Genomic DNA, 18,623 nt, shown 5'->3' with positions numbered 1-18,623 from the left:
GAGAGATAGGAAGATAGTGGTAAGGCACTCCTCTAGACCTCCACCCTGGGGGTTCACTTTTTGTGTCTTTCGATAGGGAACTATTCCGATTCCACGATTGATCACTACCGCATGCGGTACGAAATCTTCATGATTCACTTTCACCCTTCGGGAAATTATTCAAACCATTTACGTAGCCGGCAGAAGAAAAAAAGTTGGGCTTTTGTTTTTGTTTCTTGTTAGTAGCATTTGGTAGCATCAATTAGCCACTACAGAGATGGTGCATAATAAGCCACCCAGGTTTGATGCTACGATTCCGGACAACGGTTTCGTTAAGCGTTGCTATCTCCTATCGTACCGAAGATCCAGCGCCTCCGGAAAGCGCGATTGCGATCGTAATCAATTAATTAATTACTCGATTAACCTAGAAATCGAATAGACTATCGCGCTCCAGCGCATAAACCCTGTCACTAGCCCCGTTAAATACACGGCTGGGTAATGGTGGGTATGGCAGATCACCTCAAACTGGTGATGCAGTTTTGCTCATCCTCGCGCCACAAACCACCGTATACAGTTGGGCCACGGTTTGCAGATGAATTATTGATGACCCGAAGCCGTCAGTTGCACAAGAAAGTCCATTGCTTTCCCGTACAATTACAAACCAATTACCGGACTACCGTCCACCATTGTAGCCGGTCCATCACACTCCCCCGAAGGGCTGCATTTTGCAATGATGAGGCCAAAGGCGATCATCCAGTTACGTTCCCAGTATGCTTGCATTAGCTGAGACGTATAGCAGTACTATCGGGCAGTACTCCGGTGTCCGGTGTTCCCAGCGTGGAATGAGAAAACTGCAGCAGTGAAAAGACTCTCTGTATGCAGTATGCCGCAGGTGATAGGAACTGCAACAAAAGTACTTTCCACCTGATGATTAATGCATGACCAGCGATCCGGTCCTCACGTTCGGTATTCCGAGTCATAAAACGATGCCAGTTTGGACTACACTGTAAAGGTGCATCTTGACTTGGTTTACCCAGCGAGTATCTAGTTAAGGTTTCCCCTCGAGTATCATCTATAAACGTTCGGACGATTAAGTTCAAGACGGTTGAAGACGTTTTTTTCTTTTGGCTTTTATTGGTTCATTTTATTGGGGGGTATTTTAGACACTTTGCACACTGAGGTGTCTTCTATTTTTGGAGTCAAAAACACAATTTAATGTTAACGATTCCATCAAGTGTAAACTCCATTTAAATCAACACCATTGACACGTCATCGGGTACATTTCAAAGTCATGTCAGCGAACCCCAAAAACAGGAAGGTAACTACGTCAACAACTTTAGTTTTGTAAAGCCCTCGATACCCATCCGTTTTAATGTTAGCCATTTCCTGTGGGAAAACCTTTTTCTTTTTTTGAATTTGTCAGAAGGTTATAACATGGGATACCCAAGTGCACACTCCACACTCCGAGATACACTAAACCGTACTCCCCCGGGGGGTTGGATGAAGATTGTACACGAGCCTTGCAAGCTGTTACCATACCCGGCTATAGGTACTACCACTTGTCAGAGGTTTTTCAAGGTCTGGTACACACTTAAGTGCTTCTGGATTTTCTTAAAAGAAATCCAATCACTGCCGGACGGTAACCGATGCTGGAAGGAAGTTAAGTTTCTGTACGGTTGCCCTGGCCCTTTCGAAGCACTTGAAAAGCACCAAGAGGTCAATCACTGATGGCTCCGAGAGTGTGTGTGGGAATGTATGCGGTATCACAATACCTGACCTAAATTTTGATCGAGTGTTTTAGTTGCGCTCTCACTTGAGCTGAACGATCGAAATCGTTTGGCAGCAACCCGTGACACGAAAAGCTCTATCAAGTTGAAGCTTTTTTTTAATGAAGCTACATGGCTTAGGGAAATGTTTAGAGTTTTTTTAGGACGATGATTAAGAGTCGGTTTTGAGATTCTTGGTTTAAGTAAGTGAGATCTGATTAAGTCCAGATAAGATTCGATCCACAAACTTTTGTCTACTGAAATGAACGTCAAAGCACAATACCACGGAACCACCCATATGTTTGCGTATTATTTTAAGCTTTCAATTTGCAACGACAAAGCTTAGTACGGTACTTTAACTATTCAATAAAGACGTGCCTTGTTTTTTGTGTTGCTATTTTCGTACTTTTATATTTATTGTTTGTTAAACTGAACATACATAAAACAAATCACACCCGTCGCAAACCGTTAGTACGCTATCGTCCTAAACACCATTTAAAGCTTTCGCCATTGCCATTTTCCAGAAAGGGGTACTGGCATTATCCACTGACCCGTTTTGTCATCTTTTGTTTTTTTTTTTTGTTGAGCAAGTTATGCTTTGCACCATTTTTGTGCAAACAAATTGGTCGAAATGTTGGGCCTGAGGCCATTGTGTCGTTACGTCCCCAAAGGCGAAACAAGCGACCCATGACATATTTATGACCTCGGGAGGAAAAATCATGTCCAAAAAAAAAACAAAGCATAAAAGGAAACACTAGAATTCCCACCCGTACAGTCCGAAAATGTCGTCACAAAATAAGACCGGCGGAATGTCCTTCCTAATGGAAAGATAACCAACAAACAGCAGCAACAACGACAGAAAAAGCTTCACTACGAAAGACGTAAGACGTAACGTAAGCTGGCACCAGAGAGTCGTAACATACAAGGGCGTTGAATGGAGCCGTAAACTGCACGCGTACAGCTAGTGTCCTGTAGCTGACGTGTGTGTGTGTGTGTTAGAAGGTTGAGTTTCCAGTTCCCGTACCCCGGCAGGAAGGATTTGGACGACGAATTTGTTTATTTTATTGCCAGCACTTGTACACGGTGAAATCGTACCGGGCAGAGCAGTATGGCCGTGGGATGATATTAAAACCGTATCCGAGGCGGAACGAAAATGGCACACTAGTACAAACAAAAAACCAATAGAAAATGATCGGCGTAAGTGTCGGCGCCTTGAGTGGCATAGTAAGTGGTCCGTTTTGATGGTGGCCATTTAGGTACACGTTACGAGCACGTTTGCAGGAGACAGGAGACGATGAGCCTTTACAATCAAATCTTGTCATAAATTAGTGGAACCAATTCGTTTCTCTTGAGTGTGTGTGTTTGTGGGTTCTATTGCGAGATTTTTTACGCCACTGAAAACATTCGCAGCAAAAGCACACGTCAGTGGTGGAACTTTGTTGTATAAATTTTGAACCAACTTTATTCGAAACTTCCAGAGAACTTTTATTTTCAGACACTTCTAATTTGCCCCATCAAAGCTTGAACGAAATGTGGCGATGGGAGAAAGGATGCTAATTACCACGCATTTTATACACTTAGGTCTTGCCAACGTTTGCCATGGATGGTTGACTTTTCTAGACGGTTGTGTCAGTTTTGCGAATGCGGTAGAAAGTTGGTCAAAATCCCTAATGATCAATATAGTATGCAGGGCCAGTTTCGTCGAGCATTCTCGACCAACCAAGTTGCAACAGAAGGGGAGTCGAAATATGATACCCCTGGTGATGACAGGGTGTCAAAGTAGCAACTTTTAATGGGTCGTTTAGGAAACTTACTCATCAACCAGCCTCGTAAGTGAAAGCGCACATGGGTATTTTCAAGCAAATTTCTCTCCTTCTTGTTAAAAGGTAAATGTATGGTTTAATCTTTTGACAAGTTTTCATATACGGTACGATATGGAATTAATTTGTTGTTTGTGTTGCACAGTTTACGATACTTTCTTACTTATGGAAAGGTTTGTTTTCCTTTTGTACCTTTCACCATTACCAGTAATAAATATTGTGTCATTTCTCTTCATGCTTTTTTTTTGAAACAAAGTGCTTTTCATAAGACCTTCGATGGCACATTTTCCTGAATCATTGCCTTCTGGAATTATTTTGGCTTTTTTCCCCAATCCTAACCCCAACAACAGATTCAATCGTTTTGTATACACATGTTGTCAATGCTGGCCAGCAAATATGCTTTCTCATCGTGCCAATCATTAATCGCTAACAGCTATGCTGCTTGTTAGAAAATCCATAGCAATGACAATACAGTTACTTTCTGATATAAGAACCGTCCTTTGGTCCATTTGGTGGACCATTTTTCTAGAGCAGTGATGTCAACAAATTTGATTTCTACAATGCTAGAAGATGTATCTTTTTTCTTTAAAAGGAGTAGAAAATGTATACAAAAGAAGTTTAAGATATTAAAATAAAACAAACTGGAGGAAAAACTAACCAATTTCACTAAAAACCTCGTAGCAAAAAGAAAACTGTTAAACAAAAGAAGTTTGTTTACAACCTTTAAACACATTTGCTGAAATCATGATATAAATCATTAATGTTCTTTGTATTTTTTTAACCAGATAAATCAATCTTGTTTTCACAAGATAAGAACAAAAGAAAAACTAAAATTAACAAAAAAGAAAAATGAAAATCTTTTTTTTTAACAAATCCAGGTAACGAATATTAAGTCGTATAATGGAAAAAATATAAGTCAGATTTAATTTTAATTATTTATTTAACTAAATTTACAAAAATAAATCGTTTTTTTACCAAAAATCCTGCTCTAACTAGTGACCTTTCCCAAATCATTGAACTGGATTTTTTTCACTACCATTATCTAACCGCTCTCGGAACGCCTTTGCCAGATTATCGAATGTTTTATTTTACCCATCCAGACCGGGTTGAGTTTATGCAGGTTTCGTGCCGCAGCATATTCGATTCGCTTGTATCGGTGGCTGGTTAGGACACACCGAAACACCACGACAAAGAGGCGACCATTCTTGGCTCTTTTGTTACAATCTAGCATTGCCAACACCCACCATTTACGCCCACCGAAAATCAGCTTCAAATTTCGTGTCCTTATACCGGGATTGTCTCGTGCTCGTGCATCCCATCGACAGCCACATGCCAAAATTTTTCTCCGAAGCACAACATTTCGATTCATGCTTTTGCATTGGAACGGATTTTGGCTTATGGTCGCTCACACAGCGCTAGTAAACGCTCGTAAAAGATCCTTTAAGTAGAGTGCTTCGCTCGCTTTTGTGCTTTTTGGCTTTTGCTTCATTCCGTTTGGTGAAAGCTTCACATCTTTTTTTTCTGATTTTGCATTTTCTTCATGACAGCCATTTTGTTGCTATCGCTTATATTTCCACTGCCGGTGGATGTTACCAAACGGTATTACCGGTCGCTTTAACATTTCCTTAAAAAGTACGATGTAGCATTTCGCATTCCGTGTACGAAAGTATGAAAGTGACCGAAATAATGGTAACCTTCTTCTGCACAGGACGCACAGAAGAAACCAAAACGGCATCACCGGTTCATCGTCATGATTATGCAAATTATTTATGCTACTCGCTTATTGGTACGTTCGGTAGTTCGGTTCAACATTTGCAGGGGGCGAGAGTGTTGTTTGCCAAAAACAAACATAGTATTTGCCAGCAATATGCTGCCAGTTTGTGCACTACTAAAAGCATCGTACAAAAGTTCGACCGTAATAAGCATGTTGTCTAAAACTGTGACGAAGCAGATTCTATCCTGACCTCGCGCCGAGTGGTTTCATTAAAGATATGACGTGTTATTGTTAGGTTTCTTAATCAATATAATTAATGATAGTTGTGTTGGATGGAAGTGTCAGAAGAGAATGCATAATTGTTTAGTCAAGCTTTTATCTATAAAAAAGCTTTTAAGATTTTAAATGTTTTGCTCCAGTAATAGTCTAGAATATTCTTAAATATTTCCAAAGCGTAAATAAAGACATAAAAGTTTGCTTAAAGAACAAAAGCTCTGATGGATAAAAGGTCAAATTATAAAATGATAAACACAAGCGAAGCTTAACCCAGTCTGAATCTTACGACACTTATTCTGATGAACTGTACTCAATGATTGTTACCACTGAAAGACTCATCGTTGCCGTTAGAGAAACTGTTCCTTTTTTTTGGGGGGAAAATCTCCTATCGACCATCCCATCATCAGATAAATGGCAGCGTGATAACAACATGAAACGATTCGCTCGTGCGCTCGGCTAGCAACCATGAAGCTGTAGTAGCTTTGGATGCCGAGCTTTCTATCGCTTTCGTTTGGCTACGAAGGAAGCAAAATGCTGGGTATTGTGCTGATTCGGCATTTCTCACTCCCTCCCAGCTTTGTTTCGCGAATGAAAAGTGTTGCCCAGGCCAAGGAGAATCCTTCTCCACAGACCGTTTCTACAATCCACCCGTCAATCGGTGAAGCTCACGCGCTTGTTGGACAAGCGTACAAAGCACGAGCGCATTAATAAATTATACGACGAAATGCTCCCGATAACGGGCGGAGCAATTTCACCAAAACGACGAAGATTCCCGGCACCGGGTTTTACGTTCCATGGACACGTGCAGCAGAGCAGATCCTTTCACGACTTCTTGACTTTTCTTGACGCAGCTTGAAAGGTGTGCTGTGTGAACGTCAGCGCAAAGAGAAAAAAGGTATTGCCCATTTGTTCTCATTGTTTTGGCACGACAACCGGGAAATGCCGGGGTCGTACGGATGGAAAATAAGGACAATTTTCAAGGATGTTTAATGCTCACCTAACCTTATCACTTATGCTGCAAATGCCTGAGAGGACATTTAGCTGGAAGGGTAGAAGTTGCTTGAGGGGTTTAAAGGGTAAAAATAATTTACTGTTGCACGGTACACTTTCAACTCGCGTCACGTTCCATTTTATTATTGCAAGGTATGGAGAAGCGAAGGTTTGCAAAAAAAGGTTTACAGCAGCCATGAAGTCCAATTAAAATCCCACAAAGAAAGGTAAAGGAAGATCAATACCCATTTAATAGTACCGGATTGAGGGAAATATAAAACGGAGCAATAGTCATTTCCAGTATTATTGTTATGCATATTTTCCGCCCTATAATCATAACCGGTGGATCTGTTTAGCATGAAGATTTTTTCTTTCCCATTTTATTTCTGGACATCCTACTTCTTGAAGATGACTTTCTTCCTTCATTTCACCTACTTTACGGTTCTGGGAAAATTGATCCTTTCTATACCATTTTGTGCTCTACTTTCTCATTGCTTTGGAAACATAATTTCCCGTCCGGTCCCGTAAAGGAATAAGCCGCTTTACGAATTGTTTCCCATTTCCCGGAGGGCTTTTACTTTAGCTCGATACGAAAATCTCATCAGTACCGGCTATAGCCAGGCAAATATAAGAGAGGGAAAAGTAAAATCACACACCTATGTTTTGAGAATCATACAGAACAAATAAGAATGCATACCAACAAAAAAAAACCCCTCCCAGCGTACTTAAAAAAAAGTTAACCTCGCCAAAGGCGTCACAAAAGTGGATTTTCAGTTTGAAAATACTTTATTCGCCCTCATACATATTCACTCGCAAAACAAAACCGCCGGGAAACGATTAGCTTGGTTTCACATTCGAAAATCAAGTTCTCGTGAAAGGACATTGTGAGGAGGAGAAAAAAAACGGGAACGGACAGCCAGAAATGTAAAACATTCCAATTCTTATATACACACCCACACACAACAGTAAACAAACACAAACAACTCACTGATTTCTTTTGTGGAAAGTTTTTGGGGCATTCGCATACTTGGGCAAAGCCGCACAATCTTGAGTTGGGTCTGGGAGCTTGACTTGAAAATTGAATTGCAGTAAGCTTCCATCTTGAGCCGCCTTCGATACTTGCCTTGACGTCAAGGGAACCCAACGTAGATACCGCTACGTCTACGTCCCAATTCCTTGAAGAAGTCTTCTATTGCCCTTCTCTAGACACACTTTCTCCTCAATCCATTGCTGACGTGAATATGTACGTTCATTTTCAGGACTAATCAAATTTTCCCTCGACGCGAGGAAAATTGAGCATTAACAAGAAGAAGGCAAAAAAAACACCCAGTATCTGCCATTAAGCGTTTATGTCTCAATTTTCACCAGCAGGGTCGAACAAATCCCATGTGTTGGGCATTTCGTTAGCCTCCCTCCGGGGAAGGTTAACGATCGCTATGGATCGTGAACGTGCCACGGTTTAGCAGTGCAGTCTGCTAGAAAGGAAAATAAGCTTAAAGAAGCAAAAAATAGCTCTCGTAAAACCGTCCTGTGACAGTAAACGAATCGTTGTTAAGGGATCAACAGAAGAAAAAAAAACAAGAACATAAAAGAAAGTAACAAAAAAGCAGGAAAAATAATATCTTCACTTATGTACCTACATGGAAGATGCTTCGTACGATGTGGGGCACGATCATCCTTCCTCTCGTGACTCGTGGGACAAATTTACCATTTTACCGCAAAACCTCGTTGAAGGAGCAATAATTTACTTGACACCCAACAGCAACAGACCCCTGAAGCGATGGAAGATGAAACGAAACAGAAAGAAACACCACGATAAGACGTGGTTCGGCCTGGGTTTTGGGACGACGACGCAAGACAAATCGTAGGGCTTTTGTTCCGTACGGGCGGTTCGCCACGAGGCTAATGCTTTTCATCAGCAAGCAAATTTACCATCCGAGCACTTCATTTCCGATGGCACGATGTCTTTGATGGTTTTGATTTTGTGTTTTTTTTCTGTCTCGTAATATGTCCTGCGTGGGGCAAATTTGATGAATGAAGAGCAATTTTTTAAACATAAGTTTATAACGCATGTAAAACATTAAAACATCATTGTTTTAAAGAAACTAATTTCAAACCCCACGTGATCTTTCTAACCGCAACCAAAGCGTCTGGAGTGTTCTCATTTGCTTGCCAAATTGAATGAAAATTCCAATTCTATGTTCATTTTGTCATTATTTTCAAAAGTGCTCGTTAATCTTATGTGTGTTGATAATTCGATCGAAAGAAGTAAAGTTCGGTACGTTCGGTAGTGTAACTTCGTGCATGCAGACATCAACTCATCTTTACCCGGTGTATCGACAGCTGGTACAACGTGGGAAACCTCATCGTTCATCCACAGCGAGGGAAAACATACGTCCACACTTCATCGATTGTCCACTCATCCCATCGAAACGGTCGCACGGATAGCTTTTTTCGTACGTTTAAACCGCGATAAAATCGGTGCATGTTAAGCTTGTAAAGCTGTAAACTGTACTCAATATGTCTATATTAGTGTTACTTGTTTAAAAACAAAAAAATAGCTCCATAAACATAGTAAAAATGTATAAGTAAAAATGTATAATATTTAAAGTAAATTGAAATACTTAGCTTCACTATTCATCGAGATTTGAAGCTAAATAAAGAGCTGCTTTAACCAAAAGAAAGCTCTGTCTGTTTCTTTGTTGTTGCTTGCCCGGCACGTAGTTCCGTCCTCGACAAAAATAAAAGAGACTGTGGAAATTGTGATTTCGATTCGGTAATGCGCTTGATTGATTGTGATTTGAACGTGATGTGATTAGATGGCTATAATTTAAAAAGGAAAGAGAGAAAAAAATGTGATTTATTTACGACATGTAATGCAGAAGATGAAATTGCACCATCGGCATTGGTAAATTTGGTAAAAAATATAACATTAAAATAAAAATCCACCCAAAACAAAAGGAAAATATATCGTTCCTTCCAATGCATCCAATGTCCGCGTGCCACTGTTGGGCAGCTAAATACCACACAGAAGTGAATTAATTGAAAGCTTTGCTTGCTAAAAACCAAAGAGAACACCTACACCATGGCGGGTGATTCCAATTCAAGCGATGAAGAGCTGCAGCAGCTGGCACAAGCCCTGGAACGGGGTCCCGCCAAGTGTCACGAGTGTTACGGTGACTGTGTTGACTGTGTGCCGGACTGCTGCAAGGATACGACCGTGCACAAGTGCCATCTCGAAGGTGGGCCGGGCCGTTTCCAGACTGGCAAGAATTTGCTCACCCGTGCCCTACGCTATCCGCCCGGTACCGCCACCAGGAAGTGTGTCCTGACGCTCGACGGTTACTCGTACGTAATTGGTAAGTGATGTTTGTCTTCGGTGCGATTGATTGATTACCACCACGTTGATTACCGGCAATCGGAAGCCCCGAACGTATGTGTCGTTCGATGATTTGCTGTTAGTAAATAATGCAACATACTAAGGAAAAGTTTTATTAGTACTTCTGGACCAGTGAACCGATTGGAAATCGATGTTAGTTTCGGAGAACGGAACATAATGTATATTAATTATTGGTTTGGAGTTCGAAATACACAATCTATATTTATAAGGGAGGACGGAAATTTTGGGAAATGCTTTATTTTTTATTTTTTAAGTCTCAGATCGTTAAGTTCCATCGAGTTCCTTGGAACAAGAATTGACTCTTATCCAAACGTAACTCACATTTGCTGTAGTGTACTTTTATTGAGTCTTTGATGTCTCAACTCTGAATGATCTCTTGTCTGAGAGTAACTTTTATATATTTGTACACTTACTGACCACTATTGGGATTTGGGTACCTAATTTTATATGATTATTATTTCTCCAAAAATATTAATAAAAATCTGTGATAAATTTGTTCAAGCGCAACACACTGAAAAACCTCCAGCAAACAGCAAATCGTACCTAAAAATCCGTCTGCGAAATAAAAAACAAAACCTTCAATCTAATCAGATTAATTACTATGATAATAACGTAAAGCAGATAACATTACCAGGCGTCTTCTCATGAGAGTATTCCATGGAAATCGCATAATTCAATCCATCCCGGGCGGTTAGGCTCTTCAAGACAGATAACAAAAAGACGATCCCAAAATCTTCACATTGCTTGCAGGACAATATGTATAATGCTCAACGACGATGGACAAAAGCTTTTTTCCAGGAACTACCTTTAATGGATACACACAACGGAGTTTTGTTTTTACGACCATAACTTATGGTGGAAATTATTAGCTTCCTTTCTAAAGATGCAATTGAAAGTGCAGGAAAATGTTCACCTTTAAATAGAAAAAGATGGTTGGAAATACACTTTCTTATAGCGGGTCCTAGGGGAGTGATCGATTTTCTTATTTGTCCAGTTTTTTCCCCCTGAAGGTTTAACGCAGACGAAGCTACGCGCATGAAACCTTCCGCTACGAGCGCGTATGTGACAATAAATCAACTTCAAGTTAAATTTAGCTCGCATCAATGTGTCATCATCGTGCAGGACAGTTAAGAAAGCTTCAGTGGGTTTGGCTTTTTTTTTATTTCCTCCTAGACCAGACACAATTCACTGTGCTGCTGCCCACTAGAGTACGAGGGCGCGGATGTTTACAAATAATTCAACCTTCATCCATTTTTTTTTGTCCTCCTTCAAGTAAGACGATGATGGTTCCTTGGTTGCGCTGAAACGAACAGACACGCATACAGATAGGGAACGCGAGATTTGCCACGTCATAGTGCCGCGATATGGTGGTGATGATGACGCCACAGTAATCAAATCGGAAAAAGGGACTTGTCATCCCAGACTGGCACGTGTGTATTTAGCATAAATGGCTTAATCTTTTCGAAGCAATACAAATTCTACCCGTGAAACTGTGTACTGTGTGTAGCGATATTTATTGTTCGGCCATTAGAATGGGATGACAAAAGAAAACAAATTGATAAAAACGTCTAGAGGAGGAGCGATTTTACCACCGCCAGGATGAGTAATCCGAAGGAAAGTACAACCCGTACACCGCCCGATACCGGTCCTAGCACGATCGAGTCCCATGGTCCGAGGGAAACTTGCTTTGCATCGAGCAGATGGCCGACCTTGTGCCGCGACTCCGTACCGACAAGATACACCTGCGTACGGTTGCGAATTTCGTACAGATCGTTTACGTCGATCGTGATATGTTCGTCGTAAAAGTTGATCAACACCACCCGGTAGGGATCGTCCATTCGGTCTTCATGTTCGCGCAGATAGCGTGCAAACGCAAACACACCGTTACCGAATGCGTGTGACTTGAAGTGTCCGTCTGTGAAGATGCGATGCTTTCGCATTGCTACCGCGTCGAGGTAGAACTTGTAGTGACTGTAGTCCGCTTCCTGTTGTTTTAGCAAGTTCGTCTGTCGGTAGTACGGATGTACCGGGAGCCAGGTACGGGGTGCCTTCGAGAATCCAGCATTGTACGTATCATCCCACTGGAACGGAACACGCTGAGGATCGCGTGAAGCATCCCTGTACCCACTCGGACCAAGATTACAACCCTGCGGATCGAGCGTATCCTCGTACGAGATGTCCCGATGGTCGATCATACCCAACTCATCGCCATTGTACGTTACGGCGACACCGGGCAACATCAGCACCATCAGCTGCATTCCATCGATACGCTCCTCACCGTATCGGCTTGCAACACGCGGCTTATCATGATTGCCCAACACCCAGTTGGTAGTTTTACCGCGCGGCACATTGCCCAACCAGCGATCGATAACACGCTTAAAGTCTTTCGCATTTGACCATGCGCCCAATTCTTCGATCATGACAAAGTTGAATGGGAAGTGAGCCCGCTGCTGGTTACCATCGTCCGACTCGTAATAGCGTAGGGTCATCGTCAGATTAGCGTACGCTTCCGTCATCATAATGCTGTAGGATAGTCAGAAGACATTCAGCACCCAAGAAAAGGCAAGTCGACGCAACATCAAAAGAACTACTCACATAGCATCGCTACCCTGCTGGCGCGCAAAGTCATCCAGAACGGTGCGCCAGTGCGCGATCACGTCGTACGTTTCCGGCAGATCCTTCGTGTAAATGTGATGCGTGTATCCGTAGCTATTCGGATCATCCGGAATGTTGATTGGCTCATCGATAAACTCCGGATGCTCGAACATATGGTTGATGGCATCGACACGGAATCCAGCCGCACCACGCTGCATCCAATAACGCAGCACTTCGTCAAACTCGGCAATAACGGCCGGATTGCGATAATTCAGATCTGGCTGTCCTTTAGCGAACTGATGCAGATAGTACTCGCCCCTCAGTTCACTCCACTCCCAGGCCGAACCGTAGAATACCGATTGCTACAAATGGAAAGCTTTTACCTGTTCCTTCACCACAAAACTTTCATTCCCAAAATCCCGATCACTTACCCAATTGTTCGGTGGCATACGCTGACCATTCACCATCCTTGCCGGGCGCCACACATAGTAGTCCCTGTACGGGGCAATACCTCTCTCCGAATCGATGAACCACTGGTGCTTATTGCTCGTATGGTTCGGCACAAAGTCCAGCACAATCTTCAAACCCAGCTTGTTCGCTTCGGCAAACAGTTGCTCCAGATCGGCATTTGTACCGAACAGTGGATCGACTTGCTTAAAGTCGGACACATCGTACCCGAAGTCTTCCTGCGGCGAGCTAAAGATTGGGCTTAGCCACGTAGCATCGATCCCGGTATCCTTCAGATACTGGAGCTTCGCCGTAACACCTCGAACATCCCCAACACCGTCATCGTTCGTATCGTAGAATGAGCGTGGATAGATCTGATAGAATAGAGCCGTTTCCCACCATTCCTTGTCGGATGCTGAAGACTCCTGGGATTGTACCGTGCTAACAAGCACCAATGCTAATAACACCAAATACCAACGTGCACCCATCTCTGATCACCGTCGCGGGCGTACTGGCTTCCATGCGCTCTGCTCTGTCATCAATTGAACAACAGTTCGGTCCATTGCCATCCTATCGCTTGTCAATTGATGTAATTGGTGCATTAAATCGTTCCACAATTGAATGGTACGGCGACTTGGCGGTGAATTACATCACCGTATCTGAATAGAAGATGCCAGTTCCAACCCGACATACCTGACGGCATTCGCTATCAGGATCGTTATCCCCCGGGGGGGTTTGCTACGATAACGCTATAGCGATTGCTACAAACTATCTACGTTATGATCCTTCGATCAGTCACACCAGCAAACGAAGTGATAATAAAAAGTCTATTGAATTCGTTCATGTCCATTCAGGGAATATTTATGGTTACAAGAGATGTGTTACGTTATCAAGAGTGACTCAGTGGTCAAGATACTCTTCCTAGATAAAAATACTTCTTACTCAACAACAAAATATATCTTAAAGAATCAATATAATAAACCATTTATATCTCTTTATGTTTCTTCCAGGTAAGCTTTACACGACTTGATCATCTCCAAATAACTGGCATTAAACATTACCCTACATACTCCTGAAACACTTCACATCGTAAGTACACAGTTATTATTACTCTATTCGAAATAAAATCGATTTTATAAAATAATGCTAACCAGCACAGAATGTTTGCCAAATTCCAGAATTAAAGCATTCCAATATTTTTGACCTTTTCTATTAGTCTGCTATTTATGCTGTTCCATCCGTATGTAATGGGCACACCCTGTGTGCCATCTTCCATCAAATCCGAATTGCCTACTATCGATTGAAGCATTAATCTTATCTCACCGCACCCAATCCATAATATCGGTACGACGTTTGCCGATTGATCGGTTGTCAAGCTGTCCAATAAAGGATTGTTGTAAAATATGAATCTCTTTTTCCCTTCCCAATGGTGCAATGGTGCTGCTATGCAATCTATTTTCGACCTATACCTACTGACACCGTATGCTTGTTTGGCGCGTGACTCCAGGCAGGTTTCGGATGATAACGAATCAAGTGGTAATATCTTCATTAACGTACGGAAACCTCATCAAACCATGCGAACGCTTAAAATAATAATACAAAACAAAATGGTTTTCATCAACACACGTTCTTCGATCAGTTTCTTTATCGAATAAATTACAAATTACACTACAGATAGATTTAAACACAAGACAAAACTTAGAAGAGCGTACGCAGAACCGATGCGACTAGCAGCATAATCATGGACGCCCCGATCGTGCTGGCCGACGATGCAATCTCGAACACCACTGCATCGTACCGGCCGAGAATGATGTGGAACGTCTCCGTCACCTCGTCGCCCTCCTTCATACGGGCATCGAGTGACGTTAGTTTCACCTTGGCCGTATCAATATCTTCGTGCAGCTCCTGCAGATTCACGTTCACATCGTTATCATTCAGGTTGACCACCACCGCGTACGACTGTTCGCCATCCATCGTGCGCGTGTACCCAAACACATTGTTCAGCAGCACCTTCGAGTCGAACTTGCCATGCATAAACGCATGCTCCTGGCGCAGCTTGATCAATTTCTGGTACAGCTTAAACATGCTCTCGCCGGCCGCCTTCTGTGCGGCGAGATTAACTTCCCGATAGTTCGGATGTACCGGTAGCCAAGTTTTTTGTGCCGTCGCTGCCGTAAAGCCAGCATACGCCGTAGCATCCCACTGGAACGGTGTGCGGACCGGGTCGCGTGTAAACTGTTGATACACCTCCGGGTTTGTGTTGGCGGCTTGCGGATCTTGCGTTTCCTCGAACGTAATATCGCGGTTGTCCTCCATTCCGATCTCTTCACCGTAGTACACGACGGCAATGCCTGGAAGCGTCATTTCCAGCACCGCCAAACCGGAGGCACGGTCCCGTCCGTAGCGCGATGCAATGCGGGGACGATCGTGATTTCCCAGCACCCAGTTCGCTTGGGCACCGGTCGGCATCGCGTTGAGCCACTCATCAATTACCACCTTAAAGTCGTTTGCTCGCGAGTCACTCGACAACCGGTTGATCATGGCGAAATTGAACGGGATGTGTGCACCCTTGCGATTACCATTACCATACCAAAGCATCGTTTGTTCCAGGTTGGCATACGCCTCCGTCATCATGAGACGGGTCACATTGTCGGTTGCCTTGTACTGGTCGAATAGGTCGCGCCAGTCATAGATCAGATCGTAACATTCCGGCAAGTTCTGCGTATACTCGTGATCCAGATTTTCCCAGATCAGCTCTCCGTTCGGATCGATCAGCCGTTCATCGCGGAACTGTGGATCCTCGTACGCGTGGTTGATCGCATCGATACGGAACCCATCGATGCCCTTGTCCAGCCAGAATCGCACCATATCAGCCATCTCCTGCTTTACCTTCGGGTTACGGTAGTTCAGATCTGGCTGCTTCTTGTCAAACTGATGCAGATAGTATTGCGTTTGACCAGGAAGCAATGTCCAGGCGGGCGTGTGGAACACCGATTGCTATTGACCAACAGAAGAAACAAAACACAATAAGCACTCAAATTCTACAAAAACTTCCAAAGTAAATATGTGCTCCCAAATGAGCACTTACCCAATTGTTGGGAGTTCCCTGGTTAACTCCATTGCGCCAAACATAGTAATCCCGATAGTCTCCTTCGTTGTTGACCGATTTTATGAACCACTCATGCTCATCGCTCGTATGGTTTGGAACGAAATCTAGAATCACCTTAATTCCAAGCTGCTTTGCCTTCTGAACCATTCTGTCCAGGTCGGCCATAGTGCCGAAAATCGGATCCACATCACGGAAGTCGGCAATGTCGTAACCAAAATCGGCCATTGGCGATTTGAACACCGGGCTTAGCCACACACCGTTCACACCGAGATCGGCCAGATGTTCAAGCTTATCCGTTATACCGGCCAGATCACCCACCCCATCACCGTTGCTGTCTTTAAACGATCGCGGGTATATTTGGTAAAACACGCCCGATTCCCACCAATCCATCCCAGCATCATTCTGTTTGCCGCTAATTGCTGGCGATTTGCCACTGACCGCGGCCAGCAAACCGACGGTCACCAATACTAGTGCACTCACTGCAATCCGCATCGTTTTGGGAAAACTAACTCTGTCTACACTGTTGCGCTGTTCCAAACGCAATCGCTGCCAGTCGATGAGGAGGACACAATTTATAGGCTACTCTGCATTCCACCGTGCAAATTGGACGCTGCGTTATCTCCCAGAAGACAGGTTGATAACAAATAGCCAATAGCAGAAGGCTTTAGGTTCGATGCGAGATATGATACTGGGTTTGGCTAATGATTCCCACGACCCAGAGTACATGCAGAGAGCTAAAACCATTCAACACCATTCCAATATCTCGTAGCTTCCGTAGCACCAATTGATGGACGGCAATGTGAAGGTTATCAAAAATCGGCACACTGCAATAGTATGGTCGAATGCACCTTAGGGTTTGATAAAACAAGGGCAGTTCGGTTTTATTCCCCTTGCTGGATACCTTGTACAATAAAGCATTCTGACTTATGTCATTCACAATCGGAAAATGGCCAATAAATTTACGCTATCAAAATCCGGCTTTACTATCCACGGATCAGTACTTGTGACTTGTGGTTAACTCAAATTCTAATTTTAGACATTTTTTGCAGTGTGTGTTCGATAAAGAAAATACACATTTCTTTGTTTCACGAGCAATATTTTATCATTATCAATATTGAACCTCAACAAACACGGAGTTCTATATTTCTATATCCTGATGCAATTAATAAACACTAAACTACCCAGCATTCCTAATAGTAAGGCATTCAGTACTCTTACCCACACTGTACCTGACGTCAGTTCAAATATAACTGTTTCATACGCACCAAGTGCGATATTAGTGACATCCTTCATACACTCATCCACCTCATAAGTGCCTTCCGGAGAAGTAAACGCCACTCGTGCCCGTGTCGTATATCGATGCACCCGACTAAGATTAAACGTTACAGCGTGCGAGTTACCGTTCAGTACCGTGGCATACTCCTTCTCACCGAGCAGCGACCGTAACACCGCGAACACATTGTGCGGTAACACGAACGATTGGTAGGATCCGTAACGCAGCGTGACAGATTGTTGGTGCCATCTTATCAGCGCACGGTACAGATGATACATCGACCGGTTGGATGATTTCTCCTGTGCCAAATTGAGCAAAGCATAGTTGCCATTCACCGGGAGCCAGGGTTCATTTTTCAACTCCACAGACGCCGCCGGCGAAAATCCTGCCCATTGGTTGCTATTATCCCACTGGAACGGTGTCCGGGCGGGATCACGCGAGTAGCGCTGAAAGATCGTCCCGTTCGTGCTGCAACCGAACGGGTCTTGTGTTTGTTTCCACGAAATCTCATCATTATCTTCCATACCGATTTCTTCGCCCTGCAATAAGTAAAATGTAGTCTTTTAATTAGGATCAGATTTGTTGGCAAAACCTGTCGGCAAACCCCATCGTACATAGTACACGAATACCGTCCCGGGCAGGGTGAAGCAGAGCATCGCCAATCCAGCGGCACGTTCCCGCCCGTACCGGGACGCCACACGACGATAGTCATGATTACTCAGCACCCAATTCGCCACACCATTCGGTGGCAGGCCGTTCAGCCATCCATCGATTACTCGCTGGAAATCTTCCGCCCGCGATTCGTTGGAGATTTCCCGCAGCAGACCAAAGTTTTGTGCGATGTGTGCACCGGCACGATTCGCAATGCCGAACCATTTCATGGTGCTTTCAAGGTTGCCGGTATAGGCAGACGTTATCATAAGCTTTCTGTCCGTAGCACCGTCTGCCGTATTATACTCATCAAACACCGTGCGCCAATCGAAGGCAAGGGCGTAATTGTCGGTCTGAAACGAAGCGGGCCTCCTGGGGGTTAGTTTTTGCCGCACGAATACAAACAACGCGTGGAAGTTTTATCCGAATTGCTTACCAAGTCACGTGTGTAAATGTGGTCCAAGTTTTCATAGCTAATGGTACCTTGCGCATCGATCAGAGGTTCGTCGCGGAACTGGAAATCCTCATACAGATGGTTGACCTGCATTAGCCTCAAACCATCGATGCCTCGTTCCAGCCAAAACCGCATTACGTCTTCCATTT

General features: G+C 43.5%; 4 protein-coding genes across 20 annotated transcripts in view; 1 reads left to right on the top strand and 3 right to left on the bottom strand.

Moving 5' to 3' along the window:
* Positions 1–18,623, top strand: part of LOC125764490 (UV excision repair protein RAD23 homolog B-like) — a 219,379-nt gene that overhangs the window by 159,870 nt on the left and 40,886 nt on the right. For 4 of the 17 annotated variants that reach the window (XM_049428813.1, XM_049428812.1, XM_049428811.1 and 1 more), the window contains exon 2: positions 8,772–9,904. The exons of 11 other annotated variants lie outside the window; for them this stretch is intronic. In XM_049428813.1, coding sequence (XP_049284770.1) covers positions 9,631–9,904 — 274 coding nt within the window. In that variant the 5' untranslated portion in view covers positions 8,772–9,630. The remainder of the gene's footprint in view (positions 1–8,771; positions 9,905–18,623) is intronic. 2 more of the 17 variants (XM_049428815.1, XM_049428814.1) reach the window with 1 other exon arrangement.
* Positions 11,441–13,913, bottom strand: LOC125764484 (maltase 2-like). The gene is made up of 3 exons (XM_049428795.1): positions 12,972–13,913; positions 12,541–12,902; positions 11,441–12,468 (listed from the first exon to the last, which is right to left on the bottom strand). The coding sequence occupies exons 1-3, from the start codon at positions 13,473–13,475 to the stop codon at positions 11,514–11,516; spliced, it is 1,821 nt and encodes a 606-aa protein (XP_049284752.1). The 5' UTR covers positions 13,476–13,913; the 3' UTR covers positions 11,441–11,513.
* LOC125764485 (maltase 1-like) lies at positions 14,599–17,218 on the bottom strand. Its single transcript, XM_049428796.1, has 2 exons — positions 16,076–17,218; positions 14,599–15,984 (listed from the first exon to the last, which is right to left on the bottom strand). The coding sequence occupies exons 1-2, from the start codon at positions 16,586–16,588 to the stop codon at positions 14,686–14,688; spliced, it is 1,812 nt and encodes a 603-aa protein (XP_049284753.1). The 5' UTR covers positions 16,589–17,218; the 3' UTR covers positions 14,599–14,685.
* On the bottom strand, positions 17,241–18,573 carry LOC125764530 (alpha-glucosidase-like). Its single transcript, XM_049428884.1, has 2 exons — positions 17,984–18,573; positions 17,241–17,908 (listed from the first exon to the last, which is right to left on the bottom strand). Exons 1-2 carry the CDS (start codon positions 18,287–18,289, stop codon positions 17,243–17,245), a joined length of 972 nt encoding a protein of 323 aa, XP_049284841.1. The 5' UTR covers positions 18,290–18,573; the 3' UTR covers positions 17,241–17,242.

Source organism: Anopheles funestus, chromosome 2RL, assembly GCF_943734845.2.
Source record: "Anopheles funestus chromosome 2RL, idAnoFuneDA-416_04, whole genome shotgun sequence".
Classification (NCBI taxonomy): Eukaryota; Metazoa; Arthropoda; class Insecta; order Diptera; family Culicidae; genus Anopheles; species Anopheles funestus.
Note: the sequence above shows the minus strand (reverse complement) of the source record. Positions and strands in the feature narration are given on the sequence as shown.

Bases quoted from the DNA above. Each gene is read 5' to 3' on its own strand.
- LOC125764484 (XM_049428795.1), bottom strand. From the start codon at position 13,475: ATGGGTGCACGTTGGTATTTGGTGTTATTAGCATTGGTGCTTGTTAGC. The intron at 12,903-12,971 runs GTAAGTGATCGG...TTCCATTTGTAG, and splicing joins GTATGCCACCGAACAATTGG to CAATCGGTATTCTACGGTTC. The intron at 12,469-12,540 runs GTGAGTAGTTCT...ACTATCCTACAG, and splicing joins CAGCAGGGTAGCGATGCTAT to CATTATGATGACGGAAGCGT.
- LOC125764485 (XM_049428796.1), bottom strand. From the start codon at position 16,588: ATGCGGATTGCAGTGAGTGCACTAGTATTGGTGACCGTCGGTTTGCTG. The intron at 15,985-16,075 runs GTAAGTGCTCAT...GTTGGTCAATAG, and splicing joins AGGGAACTCCCAACAATTGG to CAATCGGTGTTCCACACGCC.
- LOC125764530 (XM_049428884.1), bottom strand. From the start codon at position 18,289: ATGATAACGTCTGCCTATACCGGCAACCTTGAAAGCACCATGAAATGG. The intron at 17,909-17,983 runs GTACGATGGGGT...TACTTATTGCAG, and splicing joins GGACGGTATTCGTGTACTAT to GGCGAAGAAATCGGTATGGA.